At 37.2% G+C, this 22,852-nt stretch overlaps 3 protein-coding genes across 5 annotated transcripts; 1 reads left to right on the top strand and 2 right to left on the bottom strand.

Annotated features, from left to right (window-relative positions):
- Positions 1–15: 15 nt before the first annotated feature.
- Positions 16–6,648, bottom strand: LOC121752895 (protein DEK-like). 2 transcript variants are annotated; one of them, XM_042147986.1, is made up of 11 exons: positions 5,996–6,648; positions 5,338–5,371; positions 4,886–4,965; positions 4,721–4,780; positions 3,698–3,808; positions 3,544–3,624; positions 3,352–3,432; positions 953–1,460; positions 719–816; positions 607–637; positions 16–514 (listed from the first exon to the last, which is right to left on the bottom strand). In XM_042147986.1, exons 1-11 carry the CDS (start codon positions 6,419–6,421, stop codon positions 363–365), a joined length of 1,662 nt encoding a protein of 553 aa, XP_042003920.1. In that variant the 5' UTR covers positions 6,422–6,648; the 3' UTR covers positions 16–362. The 2 variants fall into 2 exon arrangements, with proteins under 2 accessions (XP_042003920.1, XP_042003921.1); XM_042147987.1 differs by having other exon boundaries at positions 3,352–3,429.
- A 785-nt stretch (positions 6,649–7,433) lies between these two features.
- Positions 7,434–12,161, bottom strand: LOC121751630 (5-oxoprolinase-like). 2 transcript variants are annotated; one of them, XM_042146424.1, is made up of 3 exons: positions 11,966–12,161; positions 11,792–11,879; positions 7,434–11,469 (listed from the first exon to the last, which is right to left on the bottom strand). In XM_042146424.1, exon 3 carries the CDS (start codon positions 11,418–11,420, stop codon positions 7,605–7,607), a length of 3,816 nt encoding a protein of 1,271 aa, XP_042002358.1. In that variant the 5' UTR covers positions 11,421–11,469; positions 11,792–11,879; positions 11,966–12,161; the 3' UTR covers positions 7,434–7,604. The 2 variants fall into 2 exon arrangements, with proteins under 2 accessions (XP_042002358.1, XP_042002357.1); XM_042146423.1 differs by having other exon boundaries at positions 11,999–12,154.
- A 7,737-nt stretch (positions 12,162–19,898) lies between these two features.
- LOC121751285 (palmitoyl-acyl carrier protein thioesterase, chloroplastic-like) lies at positions 19,899–22,391 on the top strand. The gene is made up of 6 exons (XM_042146002.1): positions 19,899–20,397; positions 20,520–20,653; positions 21,439–21,552; positions 21,633–21,810; positions 21,875–21,943; positions 22,051–22,391. Exons 1-6 carry the CDS (start codon positions 20,047–20,049, stop codon positions 22,273–22,275), a joined length of 1,071 nt encoding a protein of 356 aa, XP_042001936.1. The 5' UTR covers positions 19,899–20,046; the 3' UTR covers positions 22,276–22,391.
- The last annotated feature ends 461 nt before the right edge of the window (positions 22,392–22,852 follow it).

Here is a 22,852-nt window from a genome sequence, read left to right as displayed (position 1 = left end):
AGATGACATACAATCTTCAACCACTGGCCTAGCATGAATTCCAAATTTATACAAATCACGTACTTGCAAATATCTGTATATAGTTCATCTGAAACGTCTCAAACTAATTTTACAAAATTAAATACAACTAATGTGATTATCAAAAAATACACAGAAAATGCTACCTATATAAGCCAAAAAAAGAGAGCAAAAGGTTATGATTTCAGCATTAGCATTTAGCTCCTAAGTTATAATTTAAGCTACTGCTATGCGCAAGATCCAATGATAAATGGTAGATAAATAGGTGATCAAACGCCATTAACTTGTACACCACCAGCCTTGGGGGAAAGAAGAAAACTTCCGGTGGTAGCTATTGATGCTCATCATTCGTCGTCTCCATCTTTTCCTGCTTCATCCCCAGAGCCAGCCGCCTCTTCCTCTTCCTCTTCATCATCAGACATGCTTTCTATTACTTCAGTAATGATTTCTTTCACCTCTGTTTTCCTATGCATCAGTTCTACTCCAAAGTGCTCCCCTGGTTGTTACCAACATAAGTAACGATTAACTGACGAAAAAGTGAGTGGAAAAAATTGTAGTAACAAATGACCAAATAAGGATGAGACATACCAAGTTGTCGTAGAATGTCAGATAATGTTGCCTGCATTTTAGAAAACATTGAAAACTGTAAATAACAACCAAACATTAGCAATGGGGATATTATGACAACGGTTGTACTTACCGTATTAAAATCAACTTCCTTCAGTATATTTGTCACCACAGAATGCATCTCTTCTCTGCTAGGCTGTTTTTCAGCTGCTTTTGTACCTTTCCCTTTCCCTGCCATATTGGAAACACTCAGCATTAAGTAAAGGAGAAAGAAATGTAAAGAAGAAACAAAGATTTACATCAAACATAGTATTACAATTAAATGTGTGTTACAAGATACTTATAGTTCATTATTGAAAAATATTACCTTGTTCCTTTTCTGATGACTTGCTTGGCTTTTTCTTGCTTGCGGATGCACCCTTGGTCGGGACTTCATTGTCCTCCTCACTTTCCTCATCATCCTTTTTCTTCTTTCTCGAAGGTGTCTTAGCTTTACGGTTTGATTCAGCTGCAGGTTCTTTCTTTGATGCTGAACTGGAAGGTTTTTTGGTAGGTTTACCAGTTTCCGATGGTGTTACATGGCTTCCTTTACCAACAGACTTAGACTTCACCTCAGTCTTCTCAGTATCTTTCTTTGCACTTTTCTTAGAGGAACTTTTCTCGACAACCATATACTTCTCAGGTTCATCTTCATCATCATCCGTTCCTTCATCTGAGTGATGCTCTTCCTGTTCACTTTCTGCTTCACCAACTATGCTGTCATCATCATGATCATTTTCAATTTGTGAAGATTTACTTTTATCATCATCACTGTCTTGCTCTTCTTCTATAGAAGGCTTTGACTTCTTCCCAGATTTAGAATCCAACTTTTGTTTCTACATGTCAGATAAGAGCAATGATTTACAGCAAATGGGGGTATATACAGGATATAGTGCATAGCAAAAAATACAAATTACTCCCTCCGTCCCACAAAGATTGTCCCATTTTTTCATTTCCGTCCGTCCCACAAAATTTGCCCCATTTCACTTTTTACCATTTTTGGTAGTGGACTCCATATTCTACTAACTCATTCCCAGTGTTGTTAGGGTCGCGGGGCGCATCGGGTCGATGAGGTGAAAATTCGGGTCGCGGGTCGACGAGTCGACGGGGTCGAGAGACCCACAAAGCTAGGTTAATTTTTTTGCCTTTTAATATTAAATAAAATAAATATATTGCTCTAATGTTTATAATATATCAAATAATATAAATGTAGATGCAATTCATGTGAATAGAGATAAAATGAAAAATAGAAATGATCAAGATATCAAAACAATTCATAAGTCATAACACAATAAATAATTGAAACAATTGTCTTAAATTAATATCTTTTAGAGACTTTAGATAACAATAATAATAATAATAATAATAATAATAATAATAATAATAATAATAATAATAAATAATGAAAATCAATAAATCTCCACTCATATTCAAAAAATCATAAATTACAAATTAAAACCTAAATTTATAACTATTTAGATGCAAAATTAATAAATTTAATTATAATTCTCAAATTAATATAGTAATTTATAAAATGCAATTTTAAATTAAACAAATAGATAAAGCGCAGCTGCAATTCTCTAAGAAATTAGTTATATAGTTAAATAAAAATGAACATATATTTAATTTAATTAGAACATCACAATATATTTAATTAGATTTGAATGTAATTTTGATTGGTAATTAAAGGTATTTTTTTATTTAAATAGGAACTAATCATATTTAAAGAATAGAGAATCTTGACAACCAATATTAATACTAATATTAAAAAATGAAGGTGGAAGAAAATGATTATTAACTTTTATAGGTCCTAGAAGCCCTAGCTATAGCTTCTGCCTACTTTACTTTTAAAATTTCTTGTCTCGGTAAACCCCCCTTCTTCTCTCTTCATTCCCATCCCTTCTTCTCTCTTCATTCTCACAGAGTCACAGACCCATTTCTGAGCAGCCATGGCCGAGGATCTTCTTCTTCCAGTCGCTCGCCCCAGCCACTCGACCCAACCGCTCGCCCCAGCCGCTCGACCCAACCGCTCGCCCCAGCCGCTCGACCCAGCCGCCTCAGCCGCCCCGACGGCGACCCCTGAATCTCGACCCACCCACCCACAATGGGGCGACGTCGGTCTCGACCCTTGCGACCCGCGACCCAAGCGCTCTCGGGGCGCGATTTTAACAACACTGCTCATTCCTAGTCACATTTTATTATAAAACTAATATATAAAAGTAGGACTCACATTCCACTAACTTTTTCAACTCATTTTTCATTACATTTCTTAAAACTCGTGCCCAGTCAAAGTGAGACAATCTTTGTGAGACGGAGGGAGTATTACATAGCATACCAAGTCAATGATTCAAGAGTCAAAAGCAACAAGGTAACATAAAACTACAGGCATCCACTAGGTCTCAAATGGTTTCACATATACATTCTAAAGTTTCAAGCATATAAAAGATAAGTAACGAAAGATCAAACAATTAGCATCTTTCATAATTAGGCATGCAAAAGGAATTGATTAAGTTATTTAAATTTTATTTGCCTCCCCATATCCCAAAAACTCAACATATTGATATTGCCTTGATAAATTTTGAACTTAGCCCCGCTTATGTATATTTTAACAAGACCACCTTGAATTATACTGAGTCTGAAACGAATTATGATGAGTTCAATCTTTAGATTTTCATTTTATATTTATGGATCAAGATAGCTCTGCAAAGTAGAAAGAGAAAGCCCCACCTTTTTTGATTGTCCAACAGTCGCATTAGAAGAACTGGGACTTTTGCTTGTTGATCCCCTACTCTTCCGCTTCTTACCCTTCTGATGATATGTTGTCAGGTAAAAACATCAGTTAAAATTTTTTAATCATCATATAGATAAAACCAGTGTAACATTGATACAACATACAAGACAGAACTACAACAGATTTACCTTCTCCTTGTCAGCAAGCAAGCTATCTGTTGTAGCATGTGGAGATTCCAAGAAGTCCACCAACACTGTTGTAAGTTCTTCCTAAAATAACAGTGTGTTCAGTAAGACAAGGATGTTGCAGAAATTCCTAACCAGATAATGGAAGATATATTACCTTCTTTGTAGAGGTTTTGTTCACAGTGATGTTAAGAACATCACATAAATCCAGTAACTTTCCTCTAACACATTTTTCCAATTTCTCCTTGACTTTTGTCCTCTGCTTTTCCTGATTAAAACAATGGTGAAATTTATTACTCTTGTCAAGGGGCAAACGCACTTAAAAAACTACAGAATAGTTGCTGATTAGAATTAGAGCAGAACATATAAAAAATTTGGAAAAGCTGCCACAGTACCACAACAACCAATAGTCACCCCCATCATCCATTATTCTGAATACATGCTTCAGTTAGTGTAGATATTTTGTCATTTCAGTTGTAAGTGGTAAAATATGACAAACAGAAAGCCACCAAAATAAAGTGCAGCATATAAAAGACACTGTTATTGTTCTTGAGCTATATCCCCTATAATATTACTCTATATAAAAATATGAATTCTTCATAAACTACTCAAAATCTATAAGATGTGAAATTCCAATATACTATGTCCCAAAGTGTTTAAGCTTGGGAACAAGCTATAGAATATCGAGTAAGTAGTACTTTACTACTGCACTAGTCAATTTTATGCTACTATTATGCCATGTAGTATTCAAGTCACCAAACCGCACAAGTCCTCATATACAATGAATGAGGTTAATCAGATTAACAAATTATTTTTCAAGAGTTCCTCTTCTCACTAGAATAGCAAGCTTCCAGGAGTCAAATAGTGAACAATATTAGAATTATTGTTGCATGTATATACCTTACAAGTGTCTTTCATCTTGTACACAAATGCTCTACTGTTCAGTAGAATAGAATGGGTATTCACAAGAATACTCAACAAACAGTTGGAATCAATTAAGAGAAAGAAATTATATGTCCTTTGTGTGCACACTCCAAACTAATCAGCTTGTATTAAACTTTTCTTTTGTAGGCTTTGATCAAAAGTAAAAAATACTTCAGCAGGAAAAAAGAAATATTTTAAACATCACCATGAGTGCTGACAGACATAACTCAAAAGGAAAAGATGAAAACAAGATTACCTCATTCTCAACCCATACAAAACCAGAAAAGAGGCCTATATTTTTCTTAAGGGTGTGAACCTGAACATTACATAGAAAAGAAGCATTAGGAGGAAAGGTTGATAAAAAAATGCTAAGAATCAAACATAAAATTTACTCATTTGAAAAGTTTAGGTTGAAAGAAACCTTAGATTTCTTCCCAAAAAGAACAGTGTGGAGAAGCTGTAGGGTCTCATCAGTTTTCCTCTTAGACAACTTGAATGCCACTGAAATGACATGAAAGAGGCTCATTATCTCAGAACATGAATATCAGCAGTAATGTATCAAGAGGCACTAGAAATGCAAAGGTCACGAAGGATAATGTATTCAGGTTAACTATGAGCCAGTAATAAATTTAAACTATATTATAAATCTTGTGTAACACGTATTAGCAGTAATTGATTGAAAATCCCAATCCTCCTAGAAATATACAGTAGTCAGCACCAATAAACACAGTACCAACGAATTAAAGCAGCTGCTGAAACAGAATCATATGTTTTGAAAGAAAAATTTATGAAACAAACAGACATCTTATCCAACTTTATTGTGTGATTTACCAAACAAAAATTGAGTTCAAGTACCAAAAATAATTATCATACCATTTGGGATGTCCTTAAGCTGTGTGCCTTTACCCTGTCAACATAATAAACAGACATTGGTCAGAGTTTAAATAAAACCCAATATGTAATGCAAATGCACCACAAATGATCATTTGTGTTACATCAAATTATAACCAGGATCATACTTAAGAAGTCCACAATTTGATTAAAATCAACAAGAAGTCACAACGACAACAACAAGAGATTAAAAACATGAAATTTCCATGAAATGACAGCACAAGTTTCTTCTTTCATGCAAGAAAGCCAACCCCAAAACATGATTATTTGCCCAAATAGCAACGCCATAAGTTTTCAGAACATAAACATATATGTCCACACCAAGAAAGCAATGAATAAATAGAGCATATACTATATGCTACTTCTGTTTCAATCTCACTTTGCCCATAAAAAACATACTTAGCGTTGTACATTCCACATAGCAAAGTGACATTCATATCAACATAGAAACAAAACTCTTGATTTACACAATATTCAACCTTCAATCCCATGCCAATAAGATCAGATGTATTCAGATCAAACCCATCAAAATACCCTCTTACGATTAGGCCAAATATAATTACTTGTATAAGCTATATAAACTGTGCATTTACAACTCCATATCTAATAAATTAAAAATAAAATAAAATAGTGGTGGTACCTTTTCAATTGACAGAGTCTTGCTAGCCGAGGCCCTGGGACTCTCCCCCACGACGAATCTCTCCACCGTTTTCCTCTCCCTTGTTGGCCTCTCACTCCTCGGCGATTCCAACTCCATAGCCTCACCTTTTTTATCGTTTCTCGATCTCTTCTTCAAATTTTCCCTCTTTTTCTCACTCTCTTCCTCCTCCATTTTCTCTCCTTCATCACTTTCATCTTCGCCCTTCCCCTCTGCTTCTTCCTCATCCATCCCTCCCTCGCTCTCTTCCTCTACTTTCGCCTCATCTTCGCCTTCTTCTCCTCCTTTCTCTTCATCTCCTTTGTCAGCGTCTATCTTCAGGCCTTCATCTTCAACTTCATTAGGGTTCGCGTCTTTCTCTTGGTTCTCGCACCCACCGACAGCGACTTGTTCCTTTTCTGTAGCCATGGAAGCCCTCAAGGTTTCACAAAACCTTAAGATCCGAACGGCACACTGAAATTGAGAGCAGATGAATTCAGAGGAAAGAGAAGTGACGGTTTGGCGCGCAGATGTTGGGAATTTTAAGTGCAAAATTGGGGAAAAGGAGGGTGTATTTGGCGCCGAATTTATGAAATTTTAGCTGAAATTTTTTATCTGCCGCCATCTCTAAACCCCTTCTTAGGGTTGTTGGCTAGTGATGCTAATATACGGCTGGAAGGATTATAAATTAACGTAAAATAGATCATGAACTTAAATTATTTTTATATATTATTGTTAGATTTATAAGTTAAGTTAGGAATATTTAATAACTTAGATTATTTTATACAGTAAATTAAGTTATAAAATTATTTTTTTCTTTTTTACCATGTATTTATCTTATTTTTTAAAACAGAAAATGAGGAGATGAGGGAAACTGGGCATGTCCAAGGTTCTGGAACCGCCGGTTATAGTTTCGGAAAATTTTGAGCGTATTTCGCGGTTACAGTTACAGTTTCGGTTTTAGACCAGCGGTTTTTTGCAGTTTGTTTCGTTTCTGAACCATCGGTTTCCGATGTTTTTTTGCGGTTCAACGTTAACCGCCCGAACCTTAAACCTTGGGCATCTCATTTCGGACCAACCAAATGTGAAATTAAGTTACCACTACAATATATTCATGTACTATTATGGGTCCTTATTCATAGGCTTGTCAATGTGAGGACAAGGAAAGATAACACGAAGCCCTTCCGGTTTTTGGCTAATTCCTAAGCCAAAATTGTATTGCAGTCTGTTACAAAAAAAGTGATGGCATAAATTTGATAAAATTGCTGTTCCTGCCTTCTGATTCACGTAGGTGTCTGTAGAATAACGCAACCTGAATTCGAACATCTCCATAATTGTCTCACACAATTAAAATTAAAATTAAAATTAAAATTAAAATTAAAATTAAAATTAAAATAACAAGGAATGCAATACTAGGCTAGGTGATAGACTCATAGCACAATCATCCCAAAATAATCAACTTTATTCGAATAGAAAACATGGAGTAGATTATTATTATTAGAGATTATCCCAAAGTTTTCAACCGAGCGCTTGCTGTAACAAATTATACAAAAGAAACATAAAAATGGCAAAGGCCACATTTCCGAACACCATACCTTGCATGGTAATTCCCTCAGTTTGAAGCATACTCGGAGGAACCACCCCAACCCCCACCTCCTGGAGTTAAAATCTGAAGAATTTCCCCAGCCTGCACCTCTACCGTGTTCTTCCCTCCGAGGTATACCTTCCGTTTGTCTTTCGTAACAAGGTAGTTGGCTCCCCGAGCCCCATCTTTCCCCCCCTTGAGTCCCCTCGGGCCATGCACTCGTCTCTCGGAAAGAATGCTCACGACAACAGGCCGTCTGAATTCTATTTCCCTAACAATCCCATCGCCTCCTCTATGAACCCCCGCACCTCCACTGTTCTCCCTCAGCCCGAACCTGTGCAGCAGAACCGGATATCTCTGCTCAAAAATCTCGGGATCAGTCATACGAGTGTTGGTCATGTGGCATTGAACACCACTGGTACCGTCCCAGCCAGGCCCAGCGCCACATCCACCTCCGATTGTCTCATAGTAGCCGAAGGTGTCGTCCCCAAAGGTGAGATTGTTCATGCAACCCTGCGAGCAAGCACAAGCCTGGAAAGCTGTTAGAACAACGTCTGTTATCCTTTGAGATGTTAGAACATTACCACCAACCACTGCAGCCTTATCACTCGGGGAAAGAAAAGAACCGGGAGGGATGTATATTTTCACTGGGGCCAAGCACCCCTGATTGAGAGGGATGTCGACATCCACCAAACAGCGCAGACAATAAATCACAGCAGCAGCTGTGACCGCCTCCGGGGCATTCCAGTTCCCGTATACCTCTGGGCTTGTCCCTGAGAAATCGAAAAATGCTTCTCCTCTCTTTTGATCAATAGTGAGTTTCAAATGTATAACAGAGCCATCATCCATGGAATCTTCCTCTTCGATGATCAAAGAATCTCCTTCAACTTTAGCCGAGTCAGAGACTTTAGCGGCAACAGACTTGAGCATCTCTCTAACTGCGCCTTCTGCATTAACCTGGACATGGTTCATGTAAGACTGCACAGTCTCCAAACCATATTGCTCGATAAGCTCCTTTATAAGTGAAATTCCTCTTTGGTTTGCAGCAATTTGTGCATGGAGATCGGATAAGTTATCCTGAAGCCTGCGAGTCCCGGGTATTTTCTGACCCGGTTGTTCAGAAGATGGAAAAAGGAGAAGCTGGCTGATTCCTTCTTCTTGAAAAATCCCCTCTTTAACAAGTTTGAATGCTTTTATTGCAGCTCCTTCCTCCCATATGGACTTTGAGAACGGAGGCATGCTTCCAGGAGTAATACCTCCGATCTCCGCATGGTGCCCTCTGCTGGCAACAAAGAAAACCAGTTCCCCCTTATCAAAAACCGGCGTAACAACAGTTATATCTGGCAGATGGCTACCTCCAGCACAAGGATGATTAGTAACCAGAACGTCGCCCTCTTTTAAATTGTCACCCCAATATTTCATCTGCCATCTTACTGTGCTCGACATAGCTCCCAAATGCACAGGAACATGCGGAGCATTTGCAACTAGCCCGGCATCCGGACCAAAAAGAGCACATGAGAAATCCAGTCTTTCTTTAATATTGGTCGATATTGAAGTCCTCTGTAAGGTGCGCCCCATCTGCTCAGCTATTCCCATGAATCTGTGGTTGAATATCGAGAGTTGCACGACATCTGCCACTTCTTTGGATACCTCCACGACTTTGTGAATCGACTCAATCTCGATTTTGATGTTTCCGTAATTTGTAATAACAGCCTTACAACTAGGTTCTACTATTACAGTGCTATTGCCATTCATAATTATGGCAGGACCAGATATGACACAACCACATGCCAAATCCTCCAGCTTGAATAACGGTGTGTTGTGCCAACTGTTTCCAAAATAAACTTTGTATTGAGCTACACTTTTTGTGGTTCCTGAACCAGGCGGGAGAGCTCGAGGCTTAAGTATGTTAGTGACTCCAATACCACGAACTCTCACATCACATATCATGATATTCCTGCTCTCAAGTTTAAATCCATACTCTTGCTGAAATAATCTTGTAAATTCGAAGGCATAATCTCCTTTAGATCCACCATCGTCATTAGGTCTCTTTACCATAATTGCAGTGTCTGTTCCCTCATATCTCAGGTTTAAATATGTTTCAGTTCTAATATTCTCCTCTTGAAAACCTTGTAATTGGAGCTTCCACTTTACCCGATTTAATAGAGCTGCTTCGCGATTTGAGGCCTCCAACACAGATTCCAGTCCATAAACAGCAGAATACGGTCCCTGTTCTTCCTCCACAACATCTGCCATTCCCATCCCATATGCACTTAAAATACCGCAGAATCTATGAATAAGTACCTCTTTCATACCCAGTGATCTAGCAATAGCACAGGCATGTTGGGGTCCGGCACCTCCGAAACAAGCAAGAGCATGGTTTTTCGTCTCATGACCCTTCATCTCAGTCAATTGTCGAATAGGACGGCACATTGTTTCATTTGCAACATTAACAAATCCCTGAGCAATTTCCTCCACTGTCATATCCTTTGCTGCCGGATCCTGATTCCTTCTGTAGATATTGATTTGCTCTGCAAGTTTTTCAAATTCAGTTTTAGTTGCATTGACATCTAAAGGCTGATCCTCGCTGGGGCCAAAGATAGACGGGAAATAATCCGGAATGACATATCCCAGGATGAGATTCGCATCAGTAACAGCCAATTCCCCTCCCTTCCGGTAACAAACAGGTCCTGGATGGGCACCAACTGATTCTGGACCAACCTTGAAAGCTCCAAATTGGAACTTCAGCTTCGACCCACCTCCAGCAGCAACAGTGTTGATCTCAATCTGAGGTGCTTGAATTATTGCCCCAGAGATTTGGGTTTCTATCACATGTTCATAGCTACCAGCATAACGGCTCACATCAGTAGATGTTCCACCCATGTCGAAACCAATAAGAGGCTTGTTCGTCTCAATCCCAAAAAGTGTCTGGGAGTACCCAACTACTCCTCCCGCTGGGCCTGATAAAACAGCCTTGTGGCCTGAAAACCTACTCTCTGGTGCCAATCCACCATCTGACTGCATAAAAAGAACATTCAATTCACCCGTTCCTTCATCAAACTTAGATACAAATCCTCTCAAATATTCTTTAATAACGGGAGTCAGGTACGCGTCCACACATGCTGTGAAACCTCGAGGAACAGCTCGAACCATAGGTGTCAAAGCCGATGACAAAGACACTTGTTTAAATCCCATGCTCATTGCCAACTTTGCCACTGATGTTTCATGATTAGGATAAGTGTAAGAATGCATTAACACTACGGCCAAGCAGCTGATTCCTTTATTCAGTAGACCTTTAAGCAAGGGTCTTAAAGCTTCCTCGTTAAGTGGCTTCACAACCCTTACAAGCTGCCCCGAAACACCCTGAACTACTGAATCAGAAGAATCTGATACATTCGCCTCATCAATAACAAGCTCGACTCTCTCATCAATTTCCACAATCTCCTCATAAAGATTGGATGGCTTTGACACAGTTAGGTCAAAGATATTTGGGCGAGCCTGGTTACCAATCCGCAGCAGATCCCTGAAGCCTCGAGTCACACACAGGGCAATTCTTTCGCCTTTTCTCTCTAAAAGAGCATTTGTTGCCACAGTTGTTCCCATCCTCACCCATTCAATTTTATTAGTGGGAACTTTAGAACTTCTGGGAATCTTTTCTCCAGTGAATTCTTCCAAAATCCTCCTAATTCCTTCTACCGGGGCATCATCATAATTAGCAGGATCAACAGATAGCAATTTCATCACTCGGCCTTCAGACCTACCCGGAAATTCAGCATAGACATCAGTAAACGTGCCCCCTCTATCAATGCAAAACCTGAGCTTTCCTCCTTCAACACTCCCCATTCGTAGTCAAGTTAACACAGGATATCCGGATATCTTGAGATATATGAACCTGTTAAACATTCTGGCAAGTAAGAAAGACATAGTATGATGTTTGTATATAGTCAACTAACAAATTGGAACAAAGGTATGGCTCAAGATGTCATAAAACTGAGAACTAACTTCATTATAAATTACACTAAATATCACTCGACTTTCACTGGGCCTGCGATACAATATGCCAACATCTTACAGTTCTCATTTCTCGTTATTATCAAAAATCAACTGCACAAACTACTACCAATTATTAAACAACCATATAATGTTTGCTGAAAACAAAAATTAGCAAATTACAAATCAGAGTAGAGATCCAATTCCAGATTCTAGCACCATACCTCTGTTTTATTATAATCGACACTTGAGAATCTATACGGGCTCGCCTATTTGCCTCAAAAGCTTCAAATCATTCATCAGTGTTATGACCTGCAAATATAACCCCAAACCATGTTTATATAAGTAGTTGGTCCAACTCGGAAAGGTTCGACGGATAAAAGATCGATCAAACAAACCTCTATTTGTGTAGCTGTGTTCAAGAGATATACCTCGACATATTAATTGGGGGCTAATTAGGATTCATATGTATCAACGTGAGATGAGAAGGCTGGTTGAGGCGGCGGCGCTGAGTAGAGAGAGATGAGAATAGTGGAAATGAGACTTGGAGAGTAGATAGCTTAGGTGGAGCGCTGACACACTACACTCATTACCCAATCAGGTTAGATTTCGGTTCACGTTCTTTTTTAACAATTTTTTTTAATACAATTAATATCTTATAATAAAGGAAACATCTTGATTAATTGAAGCTAGCAACAGAATATTAGAGTATTTGGCACAGACAGCAGATCTTAACATTTTGAGACCATAACTAAGTACGAAATCAGGATTTTTCAAAGGCCAACCACGCTCAACCCCTACAGGTTTTACGGGAGATTTGTCCTTTTATATTTTATTTGCATTTTATTAAATTGAACAAGTTTCTATATGTACTTTGTGTCATCGAATACTAAGTAATAACTAATAATTAAATATCAATTTTGTATGTTAAAAATTTATGAATAACTAGATAAAGGGTAGTTGAATCGAATGTTTATTTGGACTATATATTTAATGATCATATCTTTTTTGTTTGGACTATTTTTGTGCTTAATAATGCTTTCAGTTACTAGTATTTAGGTCATTATTGATAAGATCTCAAGTGTTGATGGTAATAATTGACTTTAGAAATTAACTCAAGGGAATTGAGATCAACTACGAGATTTGGATTCTGATACTATATCTTTAGGAATTGCATTATAATAATGAAACGAAGATATAGTGTATACTTCACAGTTTAGATACTTTGAGAGAAGGTCTGAGCTAGATTAGTGATAGTCATAACATATAGTATAACTTGAATAAAAATAAATATATTAGATGTATTAGTTGGATTTAATAAGTAGCCAATTAATAAAATCCCTGAGATTCCCTCTTTTATCATACTGTATTAATTCTTCAAGATTGATATATTTGCTTTAGCTATAAAACTATATACTATTATTACATTGTGCACCTATGGTCTAGAATATAGATGACATCAAAACTTGTAAAATGCATATCAACTATGTCACATGCTTCAAAAATATTTGAAGTTGATAAAATTGCCGCAGTATGTAAGCAATCAAATATCCAGATGCAATATATTTGTCTTCTGGCTTCGTTATTTAACTACATTAATTTCTGATATTCCAAATTTATAAATGTGATTGCATGAAGATGCGTTTTCCACCTACGTTTAATACACTATCTCTATACTGATAAAAATACACCGTACCTAAAACTAAAGTACCCAGCTAGTCCGATCCTTTTTTATTCATCATGGCCAATTTATTTAATTCTATTCTTGTCTATGTTTCTAAATATCCTTCAAATCAAACTTGAGCATTTTGCCTTTAAATTAAGTACAGCAGAAAATAGTCCAGACACTTTATCCTAGCGGCAAGAGCTTAGACATTATTGCATGAGGTGCTGAGTTCGAGATTTTTTTTTAAAATAAAATAAATAAGTACAACAGAAACATTATATAGAGACTTGATACAATTAAAACAGATACTACTTGTGTCATAAGATCTACGACATTATTTGAGCAGTACTTTGCCAACTGCAGGACTCAAAACACCTCATACGTAACACACACCGCAGAAAGGAGAAAACGAAAGCCATAGAAATACATGCGCGCGCGCACATACATACATGGAGTGGACTAGCCTAGACAGATGCAATACTTCCCCTTAGGGCCGGTTGCGCAGGTGGCACTAGCATACTTTGCCTTCAACACTTTCTTACAGGCAGCGATGCATTCCGGAAGTGTGCAAGGATGCAGATCTATACCAATTGCACACTCCACTATTTTGGGAGCCAACACTACAAACACCATTACCATCATTGCTACAACAATCACATTACAATTTTTGTAAGCCATCACAGTTAACTAGCTAGGCTCTATTAATTTTGGGCTGATGAGATGTATGTTTTCTTGTACAATGATCGATAGCCAACTCCGGTGTATATATATAGAGGTAGAGGGTCGTGATGAGTCATGCAAAATCAGGTGCAACTTTCATTATTTCACATCTAATTGGTGCACATCGATACCAATCCAATTCCAGGATTTTCTCCACCATAGTCGTCACTAGTCACGTACTATACAACTATTAATTTGCAACATAGTTTTATTGTTATAATTTATATATATATGCCTACCTCAATTGCTTTTTGCAGTGTGTGTATTTATGTAATGAATATCAGTATATATTTATTGTAAAAATGAAAATTTCAAAATTTGGAGCAGTAATCGGTTTTTAACTTTTGATAATAATTCATGAGTTTCATCCTAAAACCAATTGGTGATAGGAGGAGAGGTCCATGAAACTTATATAGTGGATTAAGCTCATTGTGAACACCGATGTGAGATTGTTATATTCATTTTTATGTTTCAATTGCCAACTACTTTGATACGAAAATTAAATATAGAAAAATAATTAGAAATCATTATTGGACTAATGATAGTGTCAATGATTATAACAGCAAACCAAATCATAAAAATTGAAATTAATTAAATAATAAAAAAAGTTGTTAGTGCATGGTATTATATTTTATGAGGAGTAAGTATAATCTCATTTGTGAATGAGAGACCAATCAACATTTGTAACATTTCATAACAAACCATTATAAGAGGATATATTTTCAACATGGGATATAAATCACATGTGCATATTTTAGTACATTCTCTTGTGAGGCTTGATCGTGTAGTGTGCTCTAATACCAAGTTAGATTTACAAAGGCTATATACAATTTCATTTTAAGCGTATCTATATGTGAAAGGAATATCAACCGTTAATCAAGTCTTTGTAACGTTCTATTCCAACAACAATTGATTATAAAAATGATTTACTAGATATTTAAATTAACTTTTTTAATGCTTCGTATTTTTTACACTCCTTGAGACAACTAATTAATAAGTATGAATATCTCAATAAATGGGACACAAAATTAAGATAGAGGATTGTAAGCGCAAAAAGAGTTGTCATCGTCTTGATTGAGCCTGAGGCTGTTTTCCCTCTAAGCAAATCTGGTGATGGTCTCAATCCTCAAAAAATATTAGAATCTTGTGTTCATATACTCTTTGATACACACACACATTGAAGTTGAAAATAAACATTAGCTCAACGGCGAAGAATGCTCTCTTTTGTAATAGGTACATAATTCGAAAATACTACTCCTAAGTAAAATTAGTTGATATTTCATAAGTAAAATTAGACCTTCTTACCTACTAAATACACGTGAATAAAAAATACTAATGTACAATCATAGGAACATCTGGTGGGATCTTCTTTTTTTATATCTTTGTCCCAAGTAACATAACTTAAATGGGCGTACTTTATTCTTTATTTCTTTCACTTTTTTTAATTAGCTTTCTTAAGCGAGGAAATGCTCGAATCCCAATTAAATTTAATCTTATTAGAGCATCCACAGTGGACGATGCCCAATACATCGTCCGTCACTGTATTCATGCGGACGATGCCCGATACATCATCGGCGGACGATGGCGTCGGAACACGCATCGTCCGCCCCACTGCGGGTCACGCGGACGATACCGCGGACGATGCAACGCGTTTTCTTTTTTTTTTTTTTTTTTTTTTTTGAAATTATTATCTATTTAAACCCCCTTTTCTCTTCCATTTCCCACACCAATAATTCTCTCTCATCTCTCACTTTCCCCACACACCAATATTTCACTCTCAATCTTTCTCACTAAAAAAATGAGACCCGACGACGAGTGGAGTACCTCGGAGGGCATTACTCGGGCCTTATTCGATTGCATTCATGAGGCTGCGGCGGAATGCTTGGCCGAAATGGAGCGCGAAGCGGCGGAGCAGGCCCAGGTGGTGCAGATCCCACGCCTGATTCGACGTCGGACGTTTGTCCGCCGTGAGCACGACATAGCTCACCAACGTCTGTTCGCAGACTATTTTGACGAGCAACCACGGTGGGGCCCAATGGTTTTTCACCGCCGTTTTAGAATGCGGTGAGATCTTTTTCTCAGCATTGTCCAAACGTTGGAGGCACGTGATGAATACTTCCAGTATCGGGAAGATGGCATCGGCAGACCCGGACTTATGTCGTTGCAGAAATGCACGATTGCGCTCTTGCAGTTGACCTATGGCACCACAGCGGACATGTTCGACGAGTACCTTCACGCCAGGAATACAACTGGTCGCGAGTGCCTGAAGAATTTTTGTAGGGGAGTTGTGGAGGCTTATAGCAACGCCTATTTGCGAAAGCCGACTGCTGAGGATTGTCAGGCCCTGATGAAGATGCACGAGACGGCGCACGACTTTCCTGGAATGCTAGGGAGTATCGATTGCATGCACTGTGAGTGGAAGAATTGCACCAGTGGATACAAGGGCAGCCACCCGACGATGATCCTCGAAGCCATCGCTGACCATCGGCTCTGGATCTGGCATGCTTACTTCGGTGTAGCGGGGTCGAACAACGACATCAACGTCCTCAACTCATCCAACCTCTTCACCGAGCAATGCAATGGCAACGGCCCGGCCATCGACTCTACTGCCAACGGACGCCAATATCATATGGGGTACTACTTGGCCGATGACATATACCCGAGGTGGCCTATTTTTTTGAAGACGATCAGTTGCCCAATGGGTGAGAAGAGAGTTTTATTCGCGCAAAAGCAGGAGGCTGCGCGTAAGGATGTGGAGCGGGTATTTGGTGTGCTCCAAGTGCGGTGGGCAATAATGAAGGGTCCGGCGCGGTTCTGGTACAAGGACGCCATCGCCGATGTCATGTATGAGTGCATCATCTTGCATAACATGATAGTCGAACACAAAGGTGGAAGAGTCGCCGATTGGGGCAATGACGAAGGTGGATCTAGCTCCAACATGGCGGCCCCGTCCCACGTTCGAGGATTACCGATGGGCTTCAATGAGGTTCTATCTAGACAGGCCTCAATGCGCAACCAACAAGACCATGCTCAGCTCATGAACGACATGATTGAAGAAGTTTGGGACCGTAACCGCCGTTGAGAATTTTTAGTTTTTTTTTAATTTCGTAGTGTAATGTTTGAATTTTAATGAAATGAAGTTTTTTTTTCCAATTTTTGTAGTGTTTTAAATATTTAAATAAATAAAATGCTTATGGCGGACTATAGAGCGGCCTATAGGGCATCCCACTGCATGTGGAAGGTAGGAGGATGAAATGCTAATGTGGTGGAGCATAGGGCGCCCTATAGGGCGGACTATAGGGTTTCCCATTGTGGATGCCCTTAGTTACTACTTCATCCGTCTCACAATAATTGTCACTCTTTTCCATTTCGGTCTGTCCCACAAGAATTGTCACACTTCATTTTTACCATAAATGGTAAGTAGGTCTCACATTTCTCTAACTCACTTCACTCACATTTTATTATAAAACCAATATAAAAAAGTGAATCAGACATTCCATAACTTTTTCAACCAACTTTTATTTACATTTCTTAAAACCCGTGCCCATAATAAGAGTGACAATTATTATGAGACGGAGGGAATACTATTACTTCATAAATATATACACATTTAAAAAAATACAGTCTTTAAAATAGCGAATAAATATATAGAATATGATTATTTGAAGTCCACTCTATTGAATTGGCTTGATTTCAAAGTACACAAGAAATTGATATCCGGCTTCGCCTCGGATCTGATATTTTCTTTCAAGATCTGATATTCTAGATTCTAAATTCCCTGGCCTCTTAGATTTAGACACTCTACCAAAAATAATTGTTAATTGAGGATGTGAATCTAATTGTTTTATAAGGATCTTTTCTATAATTAGTAACTCTGCTTATAATTGGAAATGATCACTACCCAATAATTAATGATTTTATAAACACACTTAAAGAGACAAGACAATACTACTACTCCATCATAGATAGTATTATCGAACATGACTTGTAATTGACCGATATTTCTAGTGATTCCACGTCCGTAACGATGATCCATTTCATTGGTCAGCAATCTCATCCTAGGATTAATTTTTCATTTGTTTGTTCTCTTATAATTAAAGCAAGATTGAGTTAGAGTTAAAAATTGAAGTTGGGGAGAAAGCATGTTGTTTTATATTTTGTAGGCACCAACTTGTAAGGTTTGCGAATTAGAGAGCAACAATTGGTTTAGGCCATTCCACGCGTTGGAGTTCAATACTGTCTGTCCCGAGCACTAAAAACTACGACTAGATCCTCTAGTATCTAATTGGAATATCTAAATATTTCTATAAAGATTGGTCGCTAAATAAATTATTTAGTAAGTACTAGTATAATAAGTATTTCTAGAAGGTACATTAATAGACACGCTATAGTTTGTTTCCTCCAATAATTTGAGGAGATTTATACAATTTAGTGTATGTTATGCTCCCCTTATTCCATAGTAATTGAGTCATTTTATCATTTTGGTACTTTCCTTAGTAGTAGAGTCATTTCTCTTTTTAATAAAAGTCAGCGTATTTATTCTCTCTTACTTTATTCTCTCTTCATCTCTCTACCATTTTAATTTCTCATTTTCTTCTTCCTTTACTTGACTCACTTAACACAATTTTTTTTACAGAGAGAGTACTCCTTAATAATTTATATGTTCATTAATTAGAAGGTATGCGTGCATCAAAGTACTTCATTTGTGGCATCATTATGCCCAAATCAATATTTTTGAGTGAGGGCTACTTGGTAAAGTCACGCTAACAATATGGTGGAACAATGCATTTAATCAGTCGATAAATACAATATGCTACAATGGGTTTTACTAAGGAAGGAAGTAGATGTGACAATTAAGACTTTGAGAGGCTATAATTAGATTGGGCTTTATACCTTCACTTTTTATTTGGTCCAAGTTGGCAAACATGTTCTTTAAATTTGTATGCTTATGAGTATAAGGCTATTAGACGATCTCCAAGGTATACTAAAATTTAAAATGGGATAGGTAATTAGCTCCAATAGTACTCTAAAACCAATCCCATTTTTTATTTTTGGGGGAAAAAATGCCTATCTTTAGGTTTACACGAAAGTCAAATCCAAAATATTTTCAAATTTTGTGAGTAAAAAAAACATAAAATAGAGAATATACTTTTAAGTTTGAGTTTAGTGTAAATAGTTGTAGTAAAATCATATTTAATGTGATATTTATACTAAAATGGGTTTGAGTTTAATATAAATTATTGGAGATGCTATTATATTATGGTGTTTTGTGTGAATACTTATTAATTTCATTTTATTAAAATTCCTACTTACTGATTATTTTTTTTTTTTTTCAGATTTCGTATATTAGTAATAATTTTTATACATTCAAATGATTATATAGGTAGATGGAAAACTATTAAGACACCCAAGTAATATTGTTTCCATATAGTAGTACATATAGTATGAATTCCTACGCGTTTAATACAATGGCCCATTCCATAAAAAGAATAAAAAGAAATGGGCCTGAACCCACTAAGCCTGGAAAGTAAATCATAGCCACGATTATACTCATATACGCAGTTTAGATTAATAATATCATATAGAATTATTAATTTATTCCACGACCTATAGCCCCCAAATAACATAAATATACTTAAAACACCTTTTGAAACTTGAAATATTGAAGGAATCCATCCTAATTGTTTGAGGAGAAAAACCTTGTCTTTACAATACAACCTTCAATATTGTCTGGATTATATACATAAGGCAAATATGTTTATAATTAGATGGAAATTAGTTGTACTTAATTTACTAATTGCAACATTAAAATTTCTAATAGTTTGTACTTTGTAGTATCGTATGCTATACTATTTCCGTGATGGCCTCCACCATTTTCTCTCCCACTCTTAAACAAGTGGTTGAGCTGCTTATTTACTCCCTCCTTTGAATGTTTCAAGTCAATCTTTAGCTGCCCATCTCCTTCGTTCCAGCTCTAATTTCCATTAATTAGATTACCAACTTAAATTCAAATAAATTCACTAAACCTAATTGAGATGCCACACTCCAGCTTCAAAATCCAAAATTTGACACATTACTGAATCAGTGACAGTCATGGCGTTGCTGCAAAGCGCCGCGGTGCCCTTCAATCGAGATTCGCTCATCAGCTTAGAAAAATACGAGGGTTTGGGTGCGCGTGTGCGCGTGGGTTTTGGTGGCGGATGGAAGCTGAGGCCGAGGAGGAGAAATCTGCAGTTGGTGCTGAACACGAATGTGGAGACGATAAACGGGAAGAAAGTGAATGGAGTGTGCGTAGAGAGGGATACGAATTTGATGAACCATGAGTTTCTGTTGGGGAGATTTGCGGAGGAACGATTTGTGTTCAGACAGGCGTATGTAATTAGGTCTTATGAGATTGGACCTGATCAAACTGCCACCATGGAAACCCTCATGAATCTTCTCCAGGTCATTCACAGATTATTTTAACATTTGATAATTAGCAAGATTGATTTTCATTTTATTATCTCTTCACACTTTCTAACTTTAGTTTATTGTGTTTGCAATGATGATCGATTATGTGGGTGCAGGAAACAGCATTGAATCATGTAGCGAAATCTGGAGTGGCTGGAGGCGGGTTTGGAGCGACCTGGGAGATGAGCCTTAGGAAACTTATTTGGGTCGTCACCCGCATCCATGTTCAAATTGACAAATATAGCTCATGGTATCTCTCTTTTATTTATACTACTAGTAAAGAGTAGCCATATAGAGCAACCATTACTTAAATGCATAACTAAAGAACAAGAATTTAGTTCACTGTAAAAGCAATTTAGTTCACTATACATGTGTTTTAGTTCACGAATTTGAAAACACAGAGTGAACCAAAACGTCATTATAGTTAACTAAATATTTCACGGATTGAATACTTCTCTATAAATTATAGTGAACTAAATCGCTCTTACAATGAACTAAAATTATTCTTACAGTGACTAAATGTTTGTTCTCTAATCATGCATTTAAGATTAGTCATACTTTGATCATCTCATATATATTCAATCCATTAACTTTACATACTACTATAACTTTCTATTTAAATTGCGATACTGAGTTTTGACCACCAATATCATTAATTTGAAAGAATCCATTAACTTTACATACTACTATAACTTTCTATTTAAATGCGATGTCGAGTTTTGACCACCAATATCATTAATTTGAAAGGAATAATAGGGATTCTAGTGAATTTCACAAGATTATGACATCGAGATAAAAAAAAAATAAGAAAGGGCTGAAGGTATTGGAGTTGATGAAAAGAAATAAATATGCAGAATGGAGAGGAAAAATCAATTATTAGCTCTGAACTTAAATTCAATAAATTATGCTAGTCTCTACGAAGAATCTTAAATATGGTCTTCTTTTAAGTTAGTAAACCTTGTATGAAGAATGTAAACTATGGATAGTTGATGGTAATTAAGTAGGTGGAGTGAAAAAAAAGTATATTTGGTGCAGGGGTGACGTGGTGGAGATAGACACGTGGGTAGATGCGGCGGGCAAAAACGGAATGCGGCGTGACTGGATTATCAGAGACTACAAATCCCAGAAAATTATTACAAGAGCAACAAGGTAGGTATTAAAGAAATCACATTTGTTGAGATATAAAATTATGGAGTAGTAAATGAATTTGATTGGATGCATATATGCAGCACGTGGGCCATAATGAACAGAGAAACAAGAAGACTGAGTAAAATTCCAGATGAAGTGAGGCAGGAGCTGCAGCCCTTTTACCTTGACAGGGCAGCTATTGCAATCGAAAACATGGACACCAAAAACATCCAAAAGCTTAGTGATCAAATTGCTAATCGAATTCGCACCGGCTTGGCTGTAAGTTACTACTAAGTCCCTTTCTTATCATTAATGTTGTAAAATTAATTAATCGCCTGTGCAGCCTCGATGGAGCGACATGGATGCCAATCAGCACGTCAACAACGTGAAGTACATAGGATGGATTTTGGAGGTAGTATTACTTTTACTTACCATTTGTACACAGTGTTTAAGGCAAGGCAAGGCTAGGCTAGGCTAGGCTTATAAGATTAGTGATGGAATGATTATACATATGTGCAGAGTATGCCTGTAAATGTGCTGGAAGATTATAAGATGAAGAACATAACTCTAGAGTATAGACGTGAATGTCGTCAGAGCAATGTGCTTGAGTCCTTAACAACCATCAATCCCATCACTAAACAACAACACTTGGAATGCACATCTCTTCTTCGGATGGAAGGAAGTCATGCTGATATTGTGAGAGCTAGATCACTCTGGCACTCCAAGAAACATACTCTCCCATGATCTCTCTCTCTCTCTCACTTTGATTTAATCAACTAAAAACTTAGTATTATCGTGCTCATGTAAACTCAGGTTTTTGGAGGATTTTGTGTGGAGTAGTAATATCTATCTTTTGTTCCTATGGCATAATTAATTAATTAATTAATTAATTGAATTTGAATGTATTAACATTTAAAACTGCCAAATTCTTGAAAACTGCAATTCTGGAAAAAGGAATCACGTGGGTGGTGGTGGAATGAGAGAAATCCAAAGTTCATCGTAACTTGTGGCTACTACTTTTATGTCCTTTTCTCTACTACTATATTTCTGTTATCAATGAGTGTATAATTAAAATAGCTAATTTGAATGAGAGGTATTTGTCCTCCTGTCTAACCTGTTTTAGCAAAAATATCCAGAAAAATAAACTTGCCTCTCTGTAAAATTAGTAGGTTATCTTATTTTACAGTTGAGTCGGTGGTAAAAACAATCATAACCTTAACGGCAAATTCGAATTAAACCATTTAACACTAATTCAGTATTCCTCAATATCGTCAACAAGTAATTCCGAAGTACTCCGGACGCGCTATCGTCCGCCACTGTG

The sequence above is a fragment of the Salvia splendens genome, chromosome 10 (assembly GCF_004379255.2).
Source record: "Salvia splendens isolate huo1 chromosome 10, SspV2, whole genome shotgun sequence".
NCBI classification, from domain to species: domain Eukaryota; kingdom Viridiplantae; phylum Streptophyta; class Magnoliopsida; order Lamiales; family Lamiaceae; genus Salvia; species Salvia splendens.
This window is presented reverse-complemented; position numbering and strand designations above follow the sequence as displayed.